The 23,151-nt window shown below is 48.6% G+C and overlaps 2 protein-coding genes across 2 annotated transcripts; both read left to right on the top strand.

Moving 5' to 3' along the window:
* Window positions 1–4,752: 4,752 nt before the first annotated feature.
* On the top strand, window positions 4,753–8,145 carry LOC149365790 (excitatory amino acid transporter 1-like). Its single transcript, XM_089545492.1, has 2 exons — window positions 4,753–5,147; window positions 8,011–8,145. The coding sequence occupies exons 1-2, from the start codon at window positions 4,886–4,888 to the stop codon at window positions 8,124–8,126; spliced, it is 378 nt and encodes a 125-aa protein (XP_089401618.1). The 5' UTR covers window positions 4,753–4,885; the 3' UTR covers window positions 8,127–8,145.
* LOC149365791 (excitatory amino acid transporter-like) lies at window positions 8,048–21,503 on the top strand. The gene is made up of 6 exons (XM_089545368.1): window positions 8,048–8,122; window positions 12,566–12,924; window positions 15,991–16,250; window positions 16,659–16,793; window positions 19,046–19,428; window positions 21,052–21,503. The coding sequence occupies exons 2-6, from the start codon at window positions 12,649–12,651 to the stop codon at window positions 21,489–21,491; spliced, it is 1,494 nt and encodes a 497-aa protein (XP_089401494.1). The 5' UTR covers window positions 8,048–8,122; window positions 12,566–12,648; the 3' UTR covers window positions 21,492–21,503.
* Window positions 21,504–23,151: the final 1,648 nt, after the last annotated feature.

Genomic DNA, 23,151 nt, shown 5'->3' on the forward strand with positions numbered 1-23,151 from the left:
GAGCCTATCATCACACGTTGAGGAACGTGGCTGGAAGCCGTTGAATACTGCAGCTACCACCTTTCTGACCTGAAGACCGTCAGAAACAGTTTCTCAGGTGATGACAGTGCTCTAGTCAGGGGGGCTCAAGCTGCCCTCTCTCAGGACAACCTCTAAGGAGACCTCGCTTACTTGCGCGCTAACTTCACTTTTCTTGCGAACACTATAAAAAAAAAATGGAATGTGGGGGTGTAATGCTCACTACCAACATTGGACTAATTGAGAATATGCAGCAACGAATCGCTGCTCTTCCTCACGGAGAAGTTGCCGAGAAAATCCGCGCAATGCTGCAGTCCGTCTTGGACAAAAACGAGGGGTTCTCAGTTCTCAAGCAAATTTCAGGAGTACTTACCGGTGAACATTCTATGATACCGAACAGTGTAAAGCCATCAAATGTGCCAAAGTATAAGCACGCTCCTGTAACATCCGTTGATGTTGAGCGTTCCTTTTCAGCATACAAGCTTGTTCTTACTGATAAGAGGCATAAATTTGTCCATCAACCTGGAGATGGTGCTTGTCTGCTACTGCTTCCGTAGCTTTAACAGTGATTTCTAGATGGATGATGTTTATTTTACCATGGATCCTCGTGGATGTACGTAGGCCCGTGCAGAGCAAATTTAGGTGGGGGATTCTGCATCACAAAAGCGTAAGTGACACCTCACAGAGCCTTGGTTTACACGACCGGGCATTCCATGGGTACTTTAAGTGCTGAGAATCCACGATATTCAGCAACGGATCACTCAAGCTGGCTGAGCTATGCTGGAACAGCTGGAAACGGGAAGTCTCCAACAGAGTGGGGTGAGGGGCGGGATAGATTACAGCGGCACTGAGAGCTGTACTTGCCAATAAATCAGCCACCTCGTTTATGTGTTTCCGGAAGTTTGGAGAGACTAAAAACCAACAGCCAAACACTCTGCAATGAATACAGGAGTATAATCAGGGATACGAAAGGAATAACTCCAAGCCAGATCCTGCGAATATATCCCAATCGCCGCCTCCTCACAGCTCCCGGAGGAATCAGTGAAGAGAACAGAATGATGAGGAAAATTCTGTAGGTGTTCAGCAAGAACACCATCTAGGATATTTTAGGGCATATGTTTCGCATGAGTCGGGAATTACGGTCGTTAATAGAAGACGGCGTCAGCCTGCGTATCAGCAACTCGCTGCAAGGAGATCAGACCGGCCTGAAGCGAGTCTAACGGTTCAATTCATTTGTTGTTTCTGTAAGGGATCGGTAGTGTGCGCGGGGTCATCGGAACGCGGCTGGGGGCGCTCAGAGCGAAGCGTCTCCTTTCTCGGAACGCGGCCGCTCGCGAATGCGCCGGGAAATACTCGCATAACAAGGGCTCCGATCATGTCAGAGTTCAACGGCAGGTGATAAACCACTCTTGAAAGACAGATTCAACAGTATTTGCTACGAAGTGCGCTGAAGCGATCAAAATCTGTGAGAAGAATTTGTACTTTCTCTCGGAATGTTTTATGATCAGTGCATGAAACGATGCCGTTTGGCGATGAATTCCAAAGTGTTATTTCGTTGGAAAAGAATAAGTTTTCGTAAGCAGACGTGTGGCCACTGATGCGTGCTATCGGGTTTCCGTAACTGAACCGGGAGGACGTTTGTAGTGGGCCGGTTAATAGAAAGGGTCGTCATCTCGTGTTATGACAAAATATGAAGTAAGCATAGGCGGGAAACGACACGGCGTGATTCGAGTTTTGAGAGACGGAGAGACTGCTTGAGGGCGGTGACACCATGGCTTCCCTTGAGTAACATGAAGTGATGAACCGAGCTGCACGATTTTGGATCGATTCCAATTTGGTGGTGAGATACGATTGCCATGGGTGCCAGATTGATAATGCATACTATAATTTTGGGCATACAAATGTTTTGTACGCTCTAAATTGGTGTTTCCTAGTGCGTGAACCTAACTTGCGGATGCTGATAACGTGGCTAAGTATTAGAAAAAGCGAGGTGTGGCTGGGATAGAAAAATTGGAGCATTAAGGCGGAGGCCAGATCAAAGGACCTCAGGAAAGTACGCGCCGTGAGAAGTTGGAAGCGGGAATATAGATCGAGGATACGGGCTTCCAAATTAATGCGTTTGAAGCTGATTTCGCCTTCCCAGTACTGCGCTTGTAGATTTCGCTACCATTGAACAGGACGCACCCGAATTCAGCAGTCTCATATAAGCCTTATAGAGAAACAACGTGTCGCGACGCATGCCATAGGTTTTATTGCCTACCTGCGTCAACCGGCCTAGAGCACGTAACGCTTTAATAGAATTACTCTTAATATGCTGGCGCCAGTCCAAACTTCGGTCTAAGTAACAAATAGGTACTTAACCAACTCTAACCTGCGGATTCGGGGTGGAGCGGTAGACTAGCGAGATGTAGGAATGGGTGGCTGGAGGAAATGCCAGCACGCCACACTTGCTGACATTAAGTGATAAACTAATTTGGTCCAACCAGTTTCAAGAGCATTCAGGTATGCCTGAGAAGACTGGTAAACAGCATGAATATCCTTTGTCGATTCGAAAAAAAACAAAAAAACTATCTGCGTATACAAAACTGTAATGTTAGGATGAATGGGGTGTAATGAACCAATATGTTAGAAAGCAGCTGTAACAGAACAGATCCTTGCGGCACACCTCTTAATTGAACACGGGTAATAGAACAGAAAAAATCCGTATGTAGAGAAGAAAAGTCAGTCTTTAAAAAATTCATGACTTAAGGCATAAATGTAGTGCGGTGGATGTAGCTGAGCAAGTTTAAGAGATCAAGCGTCAGCAAGGCCGAAACTTTCCTCTTGCTCTTTGAGATGTCTGATACGGCTTTCTAGATCCACATGCGCTGACCATATGAAACAACCGCGACGAAAGCCAACCGCTTGCTTGCTTGCTTTGCTTTCTTTGCTTTGCTTTGCTTGTGATGGCGTTCGAAAGCGCTTTCAATGGAGCCCACGAGCTCTGTTGTCTATCCCACATCGTGTGGACCTGTCAACACAGTCCCAATTGCCATCATCCTAAAGAGGTTTGATATACCTTCCTCCTCGAGTGCGGCTCACTAGGCGGTGGGCTCTTGCGGCCTCCCGGACTAGGGACGCGGACCAAGGAAATGCCAGCTCATCCACTGTATTTGATTAATAAAGGTTTGCTCTCTCTCGCTTCCTCTCCCACTCGTAGTTTGTGCATCTCGATAAAGCTACCCATTCCAATTCATTTTATATGCCTAAACATATACGCCTTTGAAATAGCGCAAATTATAAGAAATATAAACAAAATTTTACATGTAGAACTTAAAATAAATGACAAAACAAAGTCGAAGTCTTCCCCTCCCCCCCCCCCCCCCAACCGCGCACACACTTTGTTTATTTGATTCCTCACGGGTCTCACGTTGACACATTACATGAAGGAGTGGGCGTTACAAAGAAAAAAAATGCAATAAAAATTGCGATGAATTTTTATCGAAGAGCCGCTTGCATGTCACTGGGTCGATGGCAACTTCGGTGGGCAGGCCATTCCAGTTTCGTGCTGTGCGCAGGAAAAACGACTGCTGAAAAGTTGTAGTATGGGCGAGTTCCGGAGTCCCTGCAGGTGCCGAAGTTGGCAATCAAATCTCTCAGAATTGCCCCTATCCTTCGTCATGGCAAGCAATGGCTCGCGTCGCCCCATAGCCTTGGTGCTCCAAGCTATTGGTGAGGTCCCCAATAAAGTGATTTCTCTCTCTTTCTCTCTCGACGGACTTTCCGAGCCCTCCACACAGTTCTTGTTGTGCCCTTGACATCTCAGTCGATACTATTAAGGCGTAAGCCTTTCTTGGCTCATGAGTGGCGGGGACGGAAGTTGTCCGCACGAACTGTCAATGAACAGTTGATAAGCAGCATATCTGTAATGAAATGAAAAGCCAACAATTACAAAAAATAAAAAAACGAAAACAAAATTTGTAAAAACCAACAAACAAATAAAACAAAATAAACCATTAGAAATTCAAAGATAAAGGAAAAGTAAAGATAAAACATCATCATCAGCCTGACTACACCCACTGCAGGGCAAAGGCCTCTCCCATGTCAATCCAATGAACCCAGTCCTTCGCCAGTTGCGGCCACCGTATTCCCGCAAATTTCTTAATCTCATCCGCCCACCTAACTTTCTGCCGCCCCCTGCTACGCTTGCCTACTCTTGGAATTCACTCCGTTACCCTTAAGGACCAGCGGTTACCTTGACTTCGCATTACATGCCCTGCCCAAGCCCACTTCTTCCTCTTGGTTTCGACTAGGATGCCATTAACCCGCGTTTGTTCTCTCGCTCACTCCACCCACTTCCGATCTCTTAACGTTACACCTATCGTTTTTCTTTCCATAGCTCGCTGCGTTGTCCTTAACTTGAGCTGAACCCTCTTTGTTAGCCTCCACGTTTCTGTGCCATAAGTGAGTACCGGTAAGATGCAGCTGTTGTATACTTTTCTCTTGAGGGATATTGGTAAACTGCCATTCATGATCTGCGAGAACCTGCTGTTAAGCAGGCTAAAGTGCAATTCTGTATTTTTTTCTTTACCAACATTCGTACTCCTTAACTCGTGCATGGTTGTATTCAATGGCACAACGGGACACGTGCTGGTCGGCACGCGAAGAGCGCGAGCCATGACCTAGAAGAAGAAGAACGCTCGACTGACAGCCGGAAGCAAGACATCACCATGGCAAGTATACCGACTGCAATACCCTGTGTTCCTGAATAAATGAACGATCTAACCAAAGCGCATTTAAACCATTTCAGGTGGAATCCAAGGCTGGCGCCGGCGGGAGGAATGCCTGCGGCTCTGACGAGGGCCGTCGCCGGCGGTTCTCTTTCCGCATGTCCGAGAACTCCCTCAACCTTTGCCTGGTGGGCGCGACGGCCGGGGGCATGGCGCTGGGCTGGCACATCCGCCACCACGGCATATCTGGGCGCCTGCTTAAGCTGATGGACTTCCCCGGGGAGCTGTACATGCGCATGCTCGAGTGTCTGGCCATGCCCGTGGTGACGTCCAGCATCGTGGCCGGCCTGGGAAGCGTCGACATCCTGCTGGCGGGTAACATCGGCCTGATCGCCATGCTCTACTTCGTCGTCGCCACCGGTATGTGAGGACCTCCGCAGGCACTCGCCTCTTAGCGGGTTCTCGCCGAATATTCCGGGGGACATCAAACTGAGTCTTGATTACGCTGAACACCGCAAGCTTCCGTATGAGACACCAGTAGACCCTGCAGGAAGCCAGTGAAAAGGCGTGAAATTAAATTGTCAACCACGCAGTGAAAAATTGGAAAACTGGTTTTTGAGGGTTGGTAGTGGTGCAGTATCTGTCTCGCATCTCGGTGCGCAAGGGAAGGAAGGAAGGTAGGAGTGAAAGAAGAAAGAGGTGCCGTAGCGGAGGGCTCCGGAATAATTTCGACCACATGGGGATCTTTAACGTGCAATGACGCCGCACAGCACACGGGCGCGTTGGCGTTTGGCCTCCAGTGGAAACGCAGCCGCCGCGGTCGGGTTCGAACCCGGAAACTCCGGCTCAGTAGCAGTGAGCTGTGGAAAAGAAAGGAAACATTGGTTATCAGTAAAGGAAAAAGCGCAGCATATTTCTCACTTCTCAGTGAACATCTCAAGCGCGCCGCGAGGGAATCCAGGTGGAAGTGAAACAAGAGGTGCCGTAGCGGAGGGCTCGGGAATAATTTAGACCTTTTGAGGATCTTTGATGTGCACTGACATCGCACAGAACACCAGGCGTCTTTTGTGTCCCACCTTCATCTAAACTAAGATGACAGGGGCATATAGCGTCCAGAGACAGAGAATTACGTAGATTAGAGAACGAACTTTAGTTAGGATTTCCAAGCTGAAGTCCAGAGATGAAGATGTACACGAACGGCAAATGCACATGGGGGGGGGGGGGGGGGGGGGGACAGGTAAATGATGGTCTTTTTACGGTAACAAACTGAACTTAAGGGCACAGGGTAAGGTAAAATTAGAAAAAAAAAGTTTTTTTTTCTTTTGCAATTTGAGAAGTTCAATTCTTTCTACACATGTTCCATGATCGCACTTTCCCCAGAAAGCCATATTTCGGGCTGAAAAACGCTTTTTCCGAAACCAAGTAGTCAGCGGCCACGCCCCCTTTCCGGATACCCTCTGCGTTTATCGCCAATTTTTTCAACCAAAAAAGTCCAACACTTGATTTCAAACCTTCTCTGAAATCAGCTACATATAAAAAAATTGTTTGCCAACTATTGTTCAGCTGTCTTTTTTAGGCAAGATAATCCTGAGACGCTGCGCACGTTTTTTATACGTTTCTGCAACTTTCATGCAGCTGCGTACGAGTGCTTTCCCTTCCGATGAGTATTGTACTTTGTGCCGGTGTCGGTTGTTGATAAGATGAGATGCCTAGAGCAAAGAAGGCCTTCGGCAGGCGTGAATTTCACGGCGACTGTTACACTCATCGTGAAAAATCAAAAGGATGTCCATGACGTAATGAGACGCAGAACGCCAAACGCGCCAGCTCCTCGACATCAAAGCTTTCAAGTTTTTCTGTGTGCTTCCAGGAACAGGATGTGCTACAGAGCAGCAGCGAATATGCCTTAATAGACATGGACGGCATTTGTGCCGCAATTACACAGAGTTGTGTGTGTAGACAGTGCGGTGGAAGGGTTGAGCTCACCGAAATTCTGAGAAAGCTCGCGTTCGTTAGGTTTCTGACCCTAAGGATGGCAGAACTGGACGCTGGTATTTCATTTAATGATGGTAGCATCGCACGGGCCAACGTTTTCAAGGTGTGTGGATTGAACCCAGGGTGCAACGCCATCAAGTGGCTGAGGGAAGCTGACGACAAGCGTATGTACTTTGCGGACCAAGCAACACGACAGCTGACAAAAGAGGCCCGCCGAGCAAAATGACAAGCCCAAACGCAAAAAACTGACTCCGACAGTGACTACGAAGTAGGGGGCTATTAAACCAATGGCTATTAATGTGTTTGTGCAAATAAAAAATTGTTTTTCACATCTTTTCTCACTTTAGGCTCAATTATCTCAAAACAGTGTTTTTTCTTACAAAGGTACCATTATTTCCACTGTCTTTCAAGACAGACAGCTGATTTTCTTTTGCAACAATCTACATAAGTGTTGGCAACTACTGGTTTGGTTTGGTTTATGGGGTTTAACGTCCCAAAGCGACTAAGGCTATGAGAGACGCCGTAGTGGAGGGCTACGGAAATTTCGACCACCTGGGGTTCTTTAACGTGCACTGACATCGCACAACACACGGACCTCTAGAATTTCTCCTCCAAAGAAATTCTAGCCGCCGCGGCCGGGATCGAACCCGCGTCTTTCGGGACAGCAGCCGAGCACTATAACCGCTGAGCCACCGCGGCGGCTGTTGGCAACTACTGAACTAGAATTAAGCAATTTCACTCAATAGTTTTTCTGTTATAAATTTTCAAATGTGAAAAGAAAGCCGAAATTTATGTACTACAGGTAGAAATTTCATTAAAAATAAACTTTTCAACGCACTTCAATTATTCTAGTTCAGTAAAAAGAGCGCGAAATTTGGAACAAAATGCTATATATATTACCAGGGTACACCTATTAGTTGGCGAGAAACATGTACCTCAACATGGCCTAAAATGCATGGGAAGTATAGGGCTTACCCTGTGCCCTTAATAGAAAGGACGCGTATCCAGAAGGTGCAGGGAATCAGGCGAGGAGATGAGCTCAGGAAAAGCCTCCTACCGGCTAGAGTGGAGCCCTGACGCTGAACGGAACCTCGTTTACTGCTTCATATAGCGCAGACTGCGGCCCCCTGAAACCTCGGGATACGGGGGTGCTAGACCAATGAAAGATTTAATGTCAGTAACGCGAAGTCGCGAGTTATATTTGATTGCGATAAAGCGCCGGTAATGCCTTGGTTGCCAGGTAGATTTGTTGCTCCTATTTCTCGGCTTATTCCCTTGCTGCCACGCGCAGTAATGGCGTCGGCCATCGGCATCGGCGTGGCTCTGTTTCTGGGCCCCCAGCGAGAGGGCTGCTGGCGACGCCAACGGCTCACCCACATCGACGGATTCCTCGACCTGCTCAGGTAGTTTGCGCACGTGACATTGTGTTTTCATGTCTCCGGCTGTTTGTTCGCTGAAACAAAACTGTTTATTCATCTATCGTAGTTTTATTTGCTATAATATGCGTAAGTTACCACACATCAGTTCTTTTAACCCTCTAGGGGACTTGACGAGCCAGGCTCGTCATAAGACGGCTATGTTTCCGACAGATGGCAGCACAGTTGCTAAATCATTTTGGTGCCGATTTCGAAAACAATAAATGTAATGCGAAAGCAAGATAGCCGATAGTCCTTAAGGGTAAAAGACCGGATGCCAAGAAAAGCGTAGCAGGGGGTGGCAGAAAGTTCGGTGGGCGGATGAGATTAAGAAGTTTGCTGGGATAGGGTGGCCGCAGCTGGCACAGGACAGGGTTACTTGGAGAGATATGGGAGAGTCCTTTGTTCTGCAGTGGGCACAGGCTGATGATGATTATGAAGGCTCCAGCTGGGATGCTCCAATTGGACATTCCAATTCGTTCCAAATAGGCAACCGAAACGAAACGGACAATCCAATTTGAAAGCGCAGTTGAACTCGATGGCTTTTTTTTTTCGCCTGAACTGCTTTCCTTCGCCCTAGCCTACTGCATGTCTTGAGCTCTCAGCGGTCGCGACATAAGAATTGCGCGCTTTGTGGTATCTGCAACGTTACTTAACGCCTGCCAATTATTGACAATATGTGAAACAATTTTATGCTGCAGCTTTCGCGCGCTGATGTGAAAAAATTCGTTCCGATCTTTCTTTTTCCTATTGCCGCTCTGTGAATACTTTATTTCTTGCGGGAGATTTGAAGGCTCAACTCATTCGGGGTCCATTTCTTTTCCAGAAACCTCTTCCCCGATAACTACATCGCCGCTTGCCTCCAAACAGTAAGCGCATTGCAAGCAGTGGTGGGAAAGCGTGTGGTTGTGACGGTTGCGAGTGCCTATTATGATCTCAACTATAGGTGACCTTAGTGCATGAAAAAGTTTTAAAAAATAAGACGGCATATGTACCAAGTGTCCCAGCTAAATGTAACCAAGCTTTTTTTTAATTCACAGATTATCAATGCGATTCATACGGCGACAGCATAGCAATTTCCCCCGGAAGCAGCAGCCGCTACAGCTGACTGGTTCAGGCCATGCCAGCAAGTGGCTTGATCCGGTCCACCAATCGCCACTCTCCCCACCCCTACACTCAGATAGGCGACTGGCTGCGTCCAACCAACGCCCTCTAGAGAAGTCCAACTCGACGCCCGCCGCCTCCCACTCTCCCTTTATCCTCCTTCTCCCATTTCCCCTCTCCTTCAAATCCTCCGAAAGCGGAGGGAGAAAATTTTCTCTCCATTTTACCTTCTGTCAACCGAGGCTTCGCACGCCAATGCTGGACACTTTTATGCGTTGCATATTGCAATCACTCAGTTCAGCCCTTGGGCGCGGCCGGGCAGCCACCAAACCACGTGACGTGACGTCACGACAGCCGGAGGAAAAGCTGGGCCCCAACTCGCGCGGCCACAGCCACCACCTGACTCCCGCTCCTCCCGCTAGGGGCGCTGCGCCGGCGCGTGACGTCACGGAGGAAAAGCTGCTTAGAAAATCGAGTGCCGCCAAGCAATACCTCGCGCAAAAAGACCGCGCAATATGCAACGCATTCTTGGCTTAACCAAGCTAAGCCTGGGTATATTTTTGTGATAATGTGAGTTCACCACACAGGTACTGCATCTTTCTGAACGTTTAAAAAAATCATTACTATATCTTGAAAAAAAAAAAAAGTAGCTCCTCTTTAGGCTTAAAGGTGCACTGAAGAGGATTCTGAACTTGTCTTTTTGCCGCGGGAACTCGATCTACACGTTCCTAGCATTCTTAGAAACTGCAACTTATTGTCCTGTATGGCCGATTTCCCTAAATGAATCCAATTAACGTCCGGCTCCCGCCTTTTTTTTTTTTAATTCTGCCTCGTACGATGGGCGGAGTCGACCAACGCGTGAAGTTCCTTTCAGCCAGCTCCGTGGAGGCTTTGCTTTCGCTTTATTTTGTTTTTTAGGTTTCATGCATGAATAAATAGTTTCATTCGCAGATAATATAGCCGCAAAATAAGCCCGCAGAAATAAAAATACGCGCGGAATATTTGCTACTACGGACTACTACGTATTACTCCGCCGATGGCAGAGCGGCAAGCCGCCACCGGACTGGGTGAAAGGCACTCCACGCGTTGGTCGACTCCGCCCACCGTACGAGGCAGAATTGAAAAAAAAGGGCGGGAGCCGGCCGTTAATTCGATTTAATTTGGGAAATCGGCCATACAGGGCAATAAGTCGCAGTTTCTAAGAATGCTAGGAACGTGTAGATCGAGTTCCCGCGTCAAAAAGACAAGTTCAGATTCCTCTTCAGTGCACCTTTAATTGAGGCTGCTGCGAAGAGTCACTCTATAAAGTGCGAACGTTTGTTTTCAGTGAGAATGATACGGCAGTTACAACGTGGTCAAATGCACTTTTTTGTCCCTATGGTACACTTCAGTAGGCAAAGCATATGACACGACGCTATAAAATTGAATGCTCAGTGCTTGCGCACAGCTACTGAACATTTTTCTGTACGATCTTTCGCGCGATGCTAAGCCTAAATAATTTTAACAGTACAAAATGCTTCATTAGTCCTAAGTCTTGCGAAAGAAAGGCTTCTGAATAAACGGGATCGCAGGCAATGTGGACGACTTCATAAGCAAGCGCATGAACACCTCTGTCCAGATGGCTTACCGCCATTGCTAAAACCTCGTTTCTTCTTTGATTGCAGACCGTCACCGTTCCAAATAACATGACAGGTGAGTAAATTTTGGTGGGGGGTCTTCGTTGCGCACAAGTCCACCAACGCCGCGAACGTGAACCAAAGGCTTTAAAAAAAATTGTATAGCTAATTAACCTATTAATCAGCGAAAGCTGTTATAGCAAAAGTCCACCAACGCCGCGAACGTGAACCAAAGGCTTTTAAAAAAAATTGTATAGCTAAGCTTACTGGCTTAACCTATTAATCAGGGAAAGCTGTTATAGCACAAGTCCACCAACGCCGCGAACGTGAACCAAAGGCTTTTAAAAAAAAATTGTACAGCTAAGCTTACTGGCTTAACCTATTAATCAGCGAAAGCTGTTATAGCTTTGATTTAGCCATTTAGGCCTACATTTGGCCGTGGAATCTACGTCGCCAGCCCTTCCCTCTCCCCTCTCGAACTTCCCCTTCTTCCTTTCTCTTCCACCCATTGAAATTAAATATATCGAACTGTACTAAGATGCATTAGATTAATTCACTTTGTAATTAAGGTCTTACAGCTGCCGCTGTAGATTATATGGTAGAATGAGAACTATACGGTTAAACCAAAGCTATAACAGCTTTCTGTGTAAAAGATGTTGCTTATTGAAGGAATGCAACTAGAGCAGCATTTAGGGGTCGCTTGGAACAAGTGCGCTTTTTATAATTTAATGAAGTATTCACAAGGTGGCGCAATTTTTGTTGAGGTAGCTTTCCACACTATGAAGAAAGCGCGTGAAAACCGAGAAGTTCGTGGCATATGAACCAGTCTTCTGAATATCCATCGCCTGGTGGTGCTTTCCTGGCACTTCTTTCCCTCTCCTTCCATCACACCGAGACAAAGCGCAATTAGAGCGCTTGGCTACAGAGCGCTAAAATGTATGAGATGATCAGGGGTACCCGTGTTGGAATCCGGCCACGGCGGCCGCGTTTCTATGGAGGCGAAACACCACTGTGCTGTAAAATGTCAGCATGCATAATAAATATACCCAGGTGGTTGAAATTATTGCGGAGCCCTCCACTATGGCACCTCTCTCTCTCTTTCACTCCCACCTTCCTCCTTTCCTTCAAGACGCGGTTGTGGTGTCCAACAAGAGGCGAGACATTTACTGCGCCATTTCCTTTCCTCACCCTCCCCCCCCCCCCTTTCCTTTCTTTAAAATAACAGAGAAACGAGAACTAAAGTCGCGCGTGATACATGAGTCGTTATACAGCCAGCAAATGCCACAGCATGTCTTGACGGAGCCGCATTATATTTTCTAGAGCGAATGTATACGTGAGATACAACTTCGGATTTATTACCGGTTCGTCGCTGTCACCTTAAAAGTCTAGCAGGGTTAAATTTGGACTGTCATTCTGTCATAGCAATGATATAAAAAGTATGGCATGGGGGCACATCTCATGACCAACTAGCATGACCACTCACTAGCGGTCACTTGACCTTGACCTTTACAGATGAGATTCGCATCGCCTGGTGTGACGTCATGCGGTGACGTAGCAATGAAGTCACGCCATTCTTCGCTGTAAATACCGCCGGCTTTGCTTTCGCTCGTCTACTAGGTTCAGCCAGGTTGAACCTCAGTCAATTTTTTCGCCTGTCTTCCCTCCATTTCCCCGCTCTCCTCGGTTCTCTCCCCAACTTTGTGCTCCTCAGGAGATGCTCCAGCAGACAAGGTGCCCTTCACGACGGTCTCAGAGTCTCGCGCCAACGTCTTGGGCCTCCTGTCGGTGTCTGTGATGCTGGGCGCCGTGCTGTCGGTGACAGTGAGCGAGTCGGACGCGCTGCTCAACCTGTTCGTGGGCCTGAGCAACGCCACGGTCACCGTGTCCCACCTGACCGCCTGGTTCTCCCCCGTGGGCGTCTTCTTCCTGGTCGCCACGCGACTGACCCAGCTGAAAGACCTTGACCGCGCCTACGGCGCTATGTGGTCGTGCTTCCACGTCATACTTGCCGGACTGGCCGCCTATGGCCTGGGACTGCTGCCCGTGCTCTACGTGCTCGCCACGCGGCAGGTAATATACGCTCGCATATCTTCACGATAATCATCAGCCTCACTACGCCCATCATCATCAATTTCACTACGTCCATCATCAGCCTCACTACGACCATCATCAGCCTCACTATGACCATCATCATCAGCCTCACTACGCCTATCATCAGCATCGGCCTGACTACGCCTACTGCACTGCATAGGCCTTCCCATGCCTCTCCAGCAGTGCTGCCAACCCTAGGGATTTTCGCCTAGATCTCGGGAATTAGGACGTCATTTAGGGGAAAGGGGATTTTTTGTATAACCTAGGGAAATTTCATTTGCTCGGACAGTTCCTTTTTTTTCTCTCTCAAATTATAAAGACAGTGCAAGCTCTTCGCTGTTTTTGCTCTGCAACTGACGGAGGCCCGCACAACACTGCCGCGCGCTCGAGTAAAGCCTGTTTCACACGCAAGTGAAAACGCTTTGTTACTGCGGCGCAAAGCTTTTTAGAGCCATCGCGCGCAGGCTCCAGCAGTCAGAGCGGCGATGTTCCAACAAGTTAAAAAATTTTCGCCGCGCTGCGCTGCTCAATTTTCAGTCGCTTGCATGCATGTGAACCAGCCTTTACACGGACGTAGCGGACGTGTACGGTCCCTGACGTGGCTGCAGTGGCACCCGCTGCTGTGATCTGGCGCGCTCCCGCCTTCCCTCAACACGCACGCCCCTTCCTCACGTTGTATTTGGAGCTCGCTGCACGACATGAAGTTCCTATTTAGTAAGCATATCTGCATGTTTATTTTGATAATTAGGAAAGAAGAAGGCTGCCATTTCTTTGATAAAGGAGCGCTGGGTTGGAAATCTGAGCTAGTCTAACTAGGGGAACAATTCCCAGTTCAGCCGCCGCGGTGGCTCGGTGGTTATGGCGCTGGGCTGCTGACCCGAAAGACGAGGCTTCGATCCTGGCCTCGGCGGTCGAATTTCGATGGAGGAGTGCACTGTGCGATGTGAGTGCACGTCAAGAACCCAAGGTGGTCGAAATTTCTGGATCCCTTCACTACGGCGTCCCTCATAGCCTGAGTCGCTTTAGGACGTTAAACCCCAATAAACCAAACCAATCAAACTGTTACGTCAGCCACCCTCTATAGAAATAGCAGCAAATGACCAAGCGGCTTTTACGTCGCAGTTTCCGTACACTCCTCAAGCGACCTCCAGGCATTTTGTACATAGTATCCTTCGACTGAAGTCTGAAGCGACTCAACATGAGGGGGAAAATTAAATTCAGTTAATTCCACATGCCGATGCATGTTTACTAATATCTTGCGTACAGTGAAAAAAAAAGCATACGCGATATAGAGCGTTTAATTTGCAATTTCCAAAGAGTGGTACGATTTATCTTGTAGCTTCATTTAGAAGTTCTTCATTTCAGATCCTTCATTTCAAGTTCACAGCTAATTTGGGAAAAACAAACACCTGGGAAAACAAACAAAACAAAAACAAACTGGGAAAAACAAACACCAACAAAGCGCGCGGATGCATAACTAGGCACCAGAAGCCCTACGTCACGTGCGATGAAGGTGTTGTGTATAAAATTCCCTTGTCATGCGGGAAACACTATATCGGCCAGACGGGCAGATGTCTGAACGAGCGCCTAATGGAACACGCTCGCAACGTCAGAAACGGGCAAGGCGGATCGCTGGTTGACCACATTCTCGCATGCAAGTCAAAAACATGTAAGCCTTTCTTTGATAAGAGTGTCGTAATAGGAAAAAGCAGAGAAAGAGTAACGCGCGAAATCATTGAAGCTGAAAAGATAAATAGGTCAGGATGCTCGTGTGTAAGCACACCTTCCATTCTCCTCTCAGATAAAGAGCTTGTTTTTCTGAGGAATTGATACAGATCGCACATGTGATTACCGTTTTCTGGTGTATAAATGTGATGCTTCAGGAGAATAAAATTTGTTGGAAGTTAGCGCTCGTGGTGTTCGTCTCTCGTCTCTTGTGTCGTCTTTTGCTGCGCTACAGTGTATTGGAACTATGTCCCAACAAGCCCAAAAAGCCACGCTGCTGAATTTGCTTACCAACGTCTGGTGATAGGGTAGCTGCATGATAAAACTAGCTACTGAACTCCGCATAAATATACATTTTTTCACAATTGAACACTATTTTTGTATCTAGAGAAATCTAGGGATTTTTTGTTTGCAAATTTGGGGAGAAGTGGCTATGGAGGTTGGCAGCACTGCTCTCCAGTTAACCCTGTCTTTCGCCAGCTGCAGCCACTGTATCACCGCAAACTTCTCAATCTCATCCGCCCACCTAACTTTCTGCCGCCCCCTTCTAACGCTCGACTTCTCTTGGAATCCGCTCCGTTACCCTTAAGAACCAGCGGTTATCTCGTCTTCGCGCCCTGCCCAAGCCTATTTCTTCCTCTTGATTTCGACTAAGATGTCATTAACCTGCGTTTGTGCCTTCACTCACTCAGCCCGCTTCCGGTCTCTTATCGTTACACCTATCATTTTTCTTTCCATCGCTCGCTGCGTTGTCCTTAACTTAAGCTGCCCTCTTTGCTAGCCTCCACGTGTCTGCCCCATAGGTGAGTACCGCTAAGATACAGCAGTTGTAGACTTTTCTCTTGAGGAATATTGGTAAACTTCCATTCATTATCTGAGAGAACCTGCCATATTCGCTCCAGCCCATTCTTTATGACACTGAAAGCGCTTAAAAAAGACAAGGACGACAGAAAAGCAGACATACAAGGAACCATACATGCAAACAAAGCGCGAGACATGACGAAGTGGAAGTTGGAATGGAAAAGCAACTCGCCCACTCACTTCCATTACTCAACCCATTCTTATTCCTCTAGTTACTTCCCTCATGATCTGGATCAGCGGCCACTACCCGCCCTACGTAGTATTTCCTTACCACTTCCAGCATCTCGCTCCCAAATGTCAACTGCGTTGTCCTTAACTACGTCCACTGCAGGAGAAATGCAGCCATTTTGATTTCAACAGTCGAACCACGTGTCTTTGACTTAACAGACGATTTGAAACCGATACAGTTACTGTGCCTTTTCCTTACCTTAATTTTTTTTCGTTTTTTTTCTGCTGCAGGACCCCCGGCACTTCCTGCGCGTCACGCTTGCGCCGGCGATGAAGGCATTCCGCTCAGCGTCTCGCACTGTCAGTGTGCCAGGCACGATCGAGGCGCTGGAGGAACATGCCGGCCTGGAGCCCCGCATCGTACGATTCGTAATCCCCGTGGGCGCCAACGTGAGCATGTCCGGAACGGCACTGGTGGCCGCAGCCACGGCCGTCGTCCTGGCCCGCCTGGACGGACTCGAAGTAGGCCTCGAGGAGCTGATCATCATCGGGTGAGGCCCTGGCAGAGGACAATGGAGGGCGTACTTTTATCGACGCTTACACGCGGCGGGTTTCCAAGCTATAGTGCTTCGCGTGCAGACCAGAGGCCCAGATTTAAATGCTGAACGGAACACATACGTTCGCGCCCTGTGAAACTGGACAGCACACTTTAGTTGCATGAAGCTCCGCGCACTAATTCACCATCTATAGCAAGAATTGTCTTTGTGTGGCCTTTCGTGGGGAGTATGAGATTGACATGTCAAAGCGAAGAGTGTATGAGACTTGAGAGTAGATTCAGCAGTTGCTGAAGACCTCCCGTACGTAAAGTGGCCTGCGAACTTCCTCTATATTCTACGCGCGACTTTGTGAACTTTCTCCCCACGAAGGTACATGACCTGCTCCCTGGCGGTGTCTCGCAGCACTACCGTGGTTCTGGCCAGCCTGGGAGCGGCGAGCATCCCGAACAGCAGCGTGCTCACCGTCCTCATGATCCTCATGGCGCTGCAGGTGTCCAGCCGAGACATCAGCCTCGTCTTCGCTCTAGACTGGGCCGTGTACGTCGACATTGCATATACCGTTTGAAGCAACCTGCCCGTGTCGGAGACCTTTCCTTCGGGCAAGCGACATGCCCGAAAGAATTCAGGAGAGGCCGTTGCGTCATGTTTTTCTGAATCCGGACGTGAAGGCTCCGCCCCTTAGTTGGCCGCCGTCTGTGCGCGCTTAAGTTGTGCATGCGCAGCAGACAATACAGCAGACGACACCGCTGAACCCAGCGTTAGTATTGGCTTTGCAGCCGGCCAGTGACTCCCAGTAGTCCTTTCGAAAGCACGTGACTTCCGGAAGAATTTTTGGAGTGCAGCTCTCAAGGGCCTCTCCTCAGGTTTCCTTCCTCCATGTGCATACAAGAAGCCTTCTGGGAGCAATATGGGGACACACCAGGGAGCCCTCGTCGGAAGACGTGGAAGTTTTCTAGGTGTAGCTGCCACATGTGGAGTAATGTCTTACCTTACCTTCCGGATGTCAGCTGACAAAATGATTCTGAGTACATAAAACCCGAGCAAAGGCCAGGGGTCTGCCTCAATCTGCCGGGCAAAGTTTCGACAAGGTACCGAGGATATCCTCTCATCCCTTGTTCAAGTACGTGCTACCAAGAATTTAACTTTTCCTGAGGTTCTGGTTTGGTTTGGTTTGGTTTGGTTTATGGGGTTTAACGTCCCAAAGCGACTAAGGCTATGAGAGACGCCGTAGTGAAGGGCTCCGGAAATTTCGACCACCTGGGGTTCTTTAACGTGCACTGACATCGCACAGTACACGGGCCTCTAGAATTTCTCCTCCAAAGAAATTCCAGCCGCCGCGGCCGGGATCGAACCCGCGTCTTTCGGGTCAGCAGCCGAGCACCATAACCGCTGAGCCACCGCGGCGGCCTGAGGTTCTGGGCAAGCGCATTTTTCCAACGGGAAGTTGTTTATGAACGGAGTTTTTTTCGCACATCGCAAGATTGTCCCATAGCAATCAATATAGCCAGAGATCCATCCTCGGGAATCTTGTAGTTTGTGCTCTTTATTGTCAAAAAGGCAGCCGGTTGGTTTTCTATGGCGGTCCACGGTGCGAGCATAGGACAAACTTTAAAAGCACGATTTTGAACACATCGGAAGATTGCAGCATTTCCATCAATGTTCGTAACAGTATCCTATACAATATTCCACAAATGATAGGTGCAATGTTAAGAGACAGGAAAAGGGCAGGTTGGGTGAGGGAAGAAACGCGGGTTAATGACATACTAGTCGAAATCACGTGGAAGAAATGGGCTTGGGCAGGGCATGTTATGCTAAGGCAAGATAACTGTTGGTACTTAAGGGTAATGGAGTGGATTCCAAGAGAAGATAAGCGTAGCAGGGGGCGGCAGAGAGTTAGGTGGGTGGATGAGATTAAGAAGTTTGCTGGGATACGGTGGCCGCAGCTGGCAAAGGACAGGGTTAATTGAAGAGACATGGAAGAGACTTTTGCCCTGCAGTGGGTGTAGTCAGGCTGCTGCTGATGATGATAATATTCCACAGCTGCCTCACAATTAAAAGATTTCAGACAAAGCTGGACTTGTGAGAAACGAAGCGGCCAATTCCCTCCTAACAAGGCCATCCAACCAGACTTGTCGACCCGTTGGCGTGACGTCGTGGTTCAATCGCCTTGCGCCTGCTATACCCGCCTGCGATGCCACGACTCTGAGGCTTCGTTTTTGAACTATGCCGTCCATCTGTAACGCTCATCCTCAAACGCCCCTTCGTAAACAATGTGGCGAGGTAGCTGAGGTAAACGACATTTTATTTTCTTGCCGAAATTTTTAGGAAACTTAAGACAAAAAAAAATTCGCAGTGTATTAACAACAGATTCCCTTTCAATCTGACTTGAAAAAAAATCGCCAGAGGTTCATAACGCCTTTAAAACGAGTGTGACGTGCGAAAGTCCTCAAAGACAATTTCATTTTCGCACCACGTGATCTTATCCGATCCGTTTCATCTCAAAGGTCAAAAGTCGAGGCTTCAGAGACCCCTCGGCTTTATTAGGATTGGTAATGAAGTAGCGCGTTCACACTGAAATGCAAGACTTACAGCGAGTTAGGTTCCTAAAAGAAGGAAATGTTAATTACGAACTGTAGCATTTAAACATACAGTACTCCGTTAGGACAACAGTCAGTCTTTCTTTGTAACCCTGTGTTCGACGCGTGAATATATATTTGGCAGCTTATGCGCCATATCAAACTCAACACAAACAACAGCACCAACAGCGTTCGTCCGCGTCACCTGCGCAGTGACCGTTTCCGCACGACCGTCAACATCTACAGCGACTCGGTGGGCTCGGCCATCGTGCAACAGTTGGGCCGCCTCGAGCCCATTGAGAGCAGCCAGGACATCACCCACGACGAGCACGCGCCCGCCGAGACGGCCACGATGCAGCTGCGTCGCAGCACTGTGACGGGGTCGGACCCGGACACGCCACCGGAGCCCGGGACGGAGGCCATGCATACGAACACAGCTGACAACTGCGAGGAACCACAGCTGCCGAGCTCCTGGCAGCAGTCGAGCCGGATCACCCAGTCGAGCTTCCCCTCACGAACAACCGAACGCCATCCGTCCACAGGACAGACAGATCAATGGACGTCGTCCAGTCGCTGCGCGACCACGTCGCCGAAGGGTATGATATTTGTATTGTTGTTCTTGTAGCGGGAGCTACATTACCCGCAGTCTCGCCGTTTCGCTGTGGCTGTCGGTCGCAAGTTCTGCGCATGTGCGAGGAGCCGAGTGACGTCAGAGCCGCGCAGCTGGTGCGCCGACCGCGGAGCAGGCGTCGCTCGCCTAAGTAAAGTTGGATAACACTTGCCGCCTTCACCACATGTCTCGTCTTTAATGTGTAACACGTAGTCATGACGATAAGCAAAACAACTAGACGTAACCAGGGATATATACCGCTCGCTACGTATAACCTGGCATAGCTGAGCTAAGCCACTGCCAATTTTTGAGGAACGGAGAGCGCGCAGTAACTGTGTTACTGCGCCGTGAGGATGGTATGAAAGGGGGGGGGGGGGGGGGGTGAAAGACGGAATAGAGAAAGAGGCGCCGTAGTGGAGGTCTCCGGAATAATTTCGACCACCTGGGGATCTTTAACGTGCGCACTGGCATCGCACAGTATACACGGGCGCCTTTTTATGTTACGCCTCCATTGAAACACGGCCGTCGTGTACGGGATTGAACCCTGGGTCCTCCGGCTTAGTAGCCGGAACACTGAGTCGCCAAGGCGAGTTAATTGATTGGATGAATTCTGGCTTAATCCACTTTGTTGCATCTACAGACGCTGCGCGGTTTATCAGTTAGCCTTAACACTAGCACTGTTTCCTACAATGCAGTGAACGGTTGCGCTGTAAGATGTCTTAACGCTAGCACTATTTGCTACAATGCAGTGAACGGTTGCGCTGTAAGATGTCTTAACGCTAGCACTATTTGCTACAATGCAGTGAACGTTTGCGCTGTAAGGTGTCATAAATCAAAGGTTATAACCCTCGCAAAGTATACTGAAGAGAGAGGTGTACACGGTCTTGTCCAGTTATTTGTCAGCCTCGTGTACGTCCTTTCTTCCTCTGTGGTGTTTATTTGTCGGCTGTATTGCCGGTCATGTTCCACCAACTAGCTCAGAAACGAATTCTTCTGCGGTCTTGGATAGAAATATGCCATTGAGAATATGTCGTGGGATGTGACCGCTTAATAGCTGGCCCGAAAGACAGTGTCTCTTCAGCGAAGGCGGTGATGATGAAAAAGCATTTCTGGTTTGTGATTGGGACGGGGAATCATTCTTGGAAAAACAGCTTCAAAAGTAACTTTGTATGTTTAAGGCGCGCGTGTTCGACAAGAACAAGAGTAAGAAAAGCCACAGATCAATGCGATTCCGTGCGGCAGAGTATGCCTTTGCCTTAGTGTTTCACCATGACGGTGGCGAGTGGCGTGGTCCAGTACGTTCATCAATCACCGTGTGGCACGCCGTACCCGCGCTTGCCCGAGCCATTCGCCCTACCGCTGGACACTGATTGGCGACCGCCATCTTCTCGCCACCCATCGCCTCGCCCTCTCTTCGCTACTCCCTTTCCCTCTCTCCATTTTGCCTCCTCTCCCCTGAGGCTTCACACGCCGACGCCGGGCACTTTTTGCCCTATTGAAAGAGGTTTTAATGCTAAAGTACTAAAATATCTGCTTGACGCTGATTATAGACGATTGTTCATGCGCACCATGAAATTCTAAAGATTACCGGGACATTGTTTACCTTCAGGGCCGCCGACGAGCTTGGCACCTGGTGCATCTGGTCCGTCCAGCCCAAACGAGACCGCACTAAGGACGAAAGGCGTGACCCTTGGTCGGCCAAGCCCAGAAGCCGTGACCTCCGGGTCACCCGCCTTCCCGCACGTCTGCGAACAGACCCCGCCCTCGGCTGCGACACACAGCGGACGTCAGCAACCGCTGAAGATGGCGGACGTCGATGTGGTCAAGTCGACGTCACCTCCGCGTCGTCCAGATGCGTCTGAGGTCGTCGCGTTTTCGCGCCATAGAGGCCTCAAGAGCCCCAGGCGTCAGGCATTGCTCGCGCCAGTCAGTGCCATCGTCAATTTCGAGACCATGCAGTTCGGGTTGCGACCGAAATCGAAGTCTTCAGCACAGCCCCGCTTCGCGGCTACGTCGCAGGCTGAGGTCGTGGGGCCGCTCGCCTTCTAAGACAGCTCGTTTCAGCGGTTGGCGAGCTGTTTTTTCAATTACGGACTTTTTTTTTCCTGTTTATATCCATAATGTTTGCGTGTCATGAAAAGTATTGGATGCTTCAAGGTTGAAGAAAACTCCTTGTACATGTTTTACACTTGATCCCTTGTATGAAGAATTAGCAATTTTTTTTCTGCTGCACGTCGCTTATGTGGGGTACACAGCCAATTACGCACGTGTGTACAAATGCATATGTCAACGCCAACTGATAATGACTATCTGAACTGCTGCGCAAGTTTTGCGCTTGGGACATGCGCGCCATTTCAACTGTTGCCATCGTCACCCGAAGATAAGTGTGATCCACTACGTATTTAAATAGTGTAGTGTTTGCTTAGATTGCAGTACGCAGCACGGCCGCTTTTTACCAAGTGCTTATAGCTGAAGACGCGGTCATACACATTGCGAATGTGAATGCCCTGTGCTCCGCTTCCAGATGATTGGCAAGGACGCGACCAAGATCGATTAGGTGTCGAAAGCGGTTTGCATTCTCACTTTGGTTCAGTGCTTCGGGAGGCCATCAACATTTTGCCCTGAAAGTTGTGCCCCATGTACATGTCCTCAAAGAAGAGAACAGCTACAGGGAAAGATGGTAGGGCTGACATCCCGTGCGGGACAAACGTGGACATGCCTGATATTTGCTTCGTCCCAAGTAGCGGGGGTGCCGACACACCCTTCACAGCTTCAATCTTAACCCCGCAAGGTCACTTCGATCAGATTCACTCAATTCCGGCGGCATTATGCAGCGTAATAAAGCAAAGCTAAAGCAAGTCATGCCCAGTCTTCATTCACTCTGCCATAGGGAATACCTCTAGCTCAATGTAGCGGTCGCAGGGTCTGCAGCAGTCTCTTCGCCAGCGTCTGTAAAAGGAACGAGAAAAAATTTCTTGTAAGACTAAAGGTGGAAGTCATTTGTACATTTTAATGGTAACACAAAGCACATTTATTGTGTCCATATAGTAACACATGATGGAAATGCTCTAGTACACTCATTCGTATTGTCGAGAATTCCTTGTTACTTGCACAACGCGGTGATTGTATCCAAAAAGCATCACGAACTTGAGGTGTAGACGCTACATTTCTATTCTTGAAGATTCGTGTTATGCAAGTCTCATTCAGAATGGCAGTGTAAAGTGCACCTTGTTAAACCTTGCATTAACTGAAAAATACTGGCATGCCGGCGAATGCAGTGCAAGGGCCATGTGTTCACATCAACATACCAAAGCTTATCAGTTGCACAGATTCCAGACATCATCATGCACTAGCAAATGTATAGAGTCACTGGGTGCCTGCTTCATATAAACACAGTAAAACCGCAGTAATTCTAAGTCACTGGGACTGCAGAAATATTCGAATTAACCAAGCAGAACAAAAAAAAATCGCACCGCAAAAAAATTCGTTGGGCGAACGCGCTACATGTTTACATGTTTGCATAACAGCGCGCGAACGCGCTGTTATATACCGTGGCCACACTTCCTAATACAGTGCTTCTCCATCTCGTTTTGTATACATAATGCCACCAATTCTTTTTATTTTGTTGCCGTGATGTTATCATGCTTGTATATCTATGGTATATGCTGCGCACCGCAGCCCCTGCTTCAGGTGCCGGGACATCGTCAGG

Source organism: Amblyomma mixtum, chromosome 1 (genome assembly GCF_055824585.1).
Source record: "Amblyomma mixtum isolate Tamu chromosome 1, ASM5582458v1, whole genome shotgun sequence".
Classification (NCBI taxonomy): Eukaryota; Metazoa; Arthropoda; class Arachnida; order Ixodida; family Ixodidae; genus Amblyomma; species Amblyomma mixtum.

Coding starts and splice junctions, on each gene's coding strand:
- LOC149365790 (XM_089545492.1), top strand. CDS start 4,886: ATGTCCGAGAACTCCCTCAACCTTTGCCTGGTGGGCGCGACGGCCGGG. Junction 5,148..8,010: donor CTACTTCGTCGTCGCCACCG/GTATGTGAGGAC, acceptor TGCCACGCGCAG/TAATGGCGTCGGCCATCGGC.
- LOC149365791 (XM_089545368.1), top strand. CDS start 12,649: ATGCTGGGCGCCGTGCTGTCGGTGACAGTGAGCGAGTCGGACGCGCTG. Junction 16,251..16,658: donor GAGGAGCTGATCATCATCGG/GTGAGGCCCTGG, acceptor GGTGTCTCGCAG/CACTACCGTGGTTCTGGCCA. Junction 16,794..19,045: donor TTCGCTCTAGACTGGGCCGT/GTACGTCGACAT, acceptor TCACCTGCGCAG/TGACCGTTTCCGCACGACCG.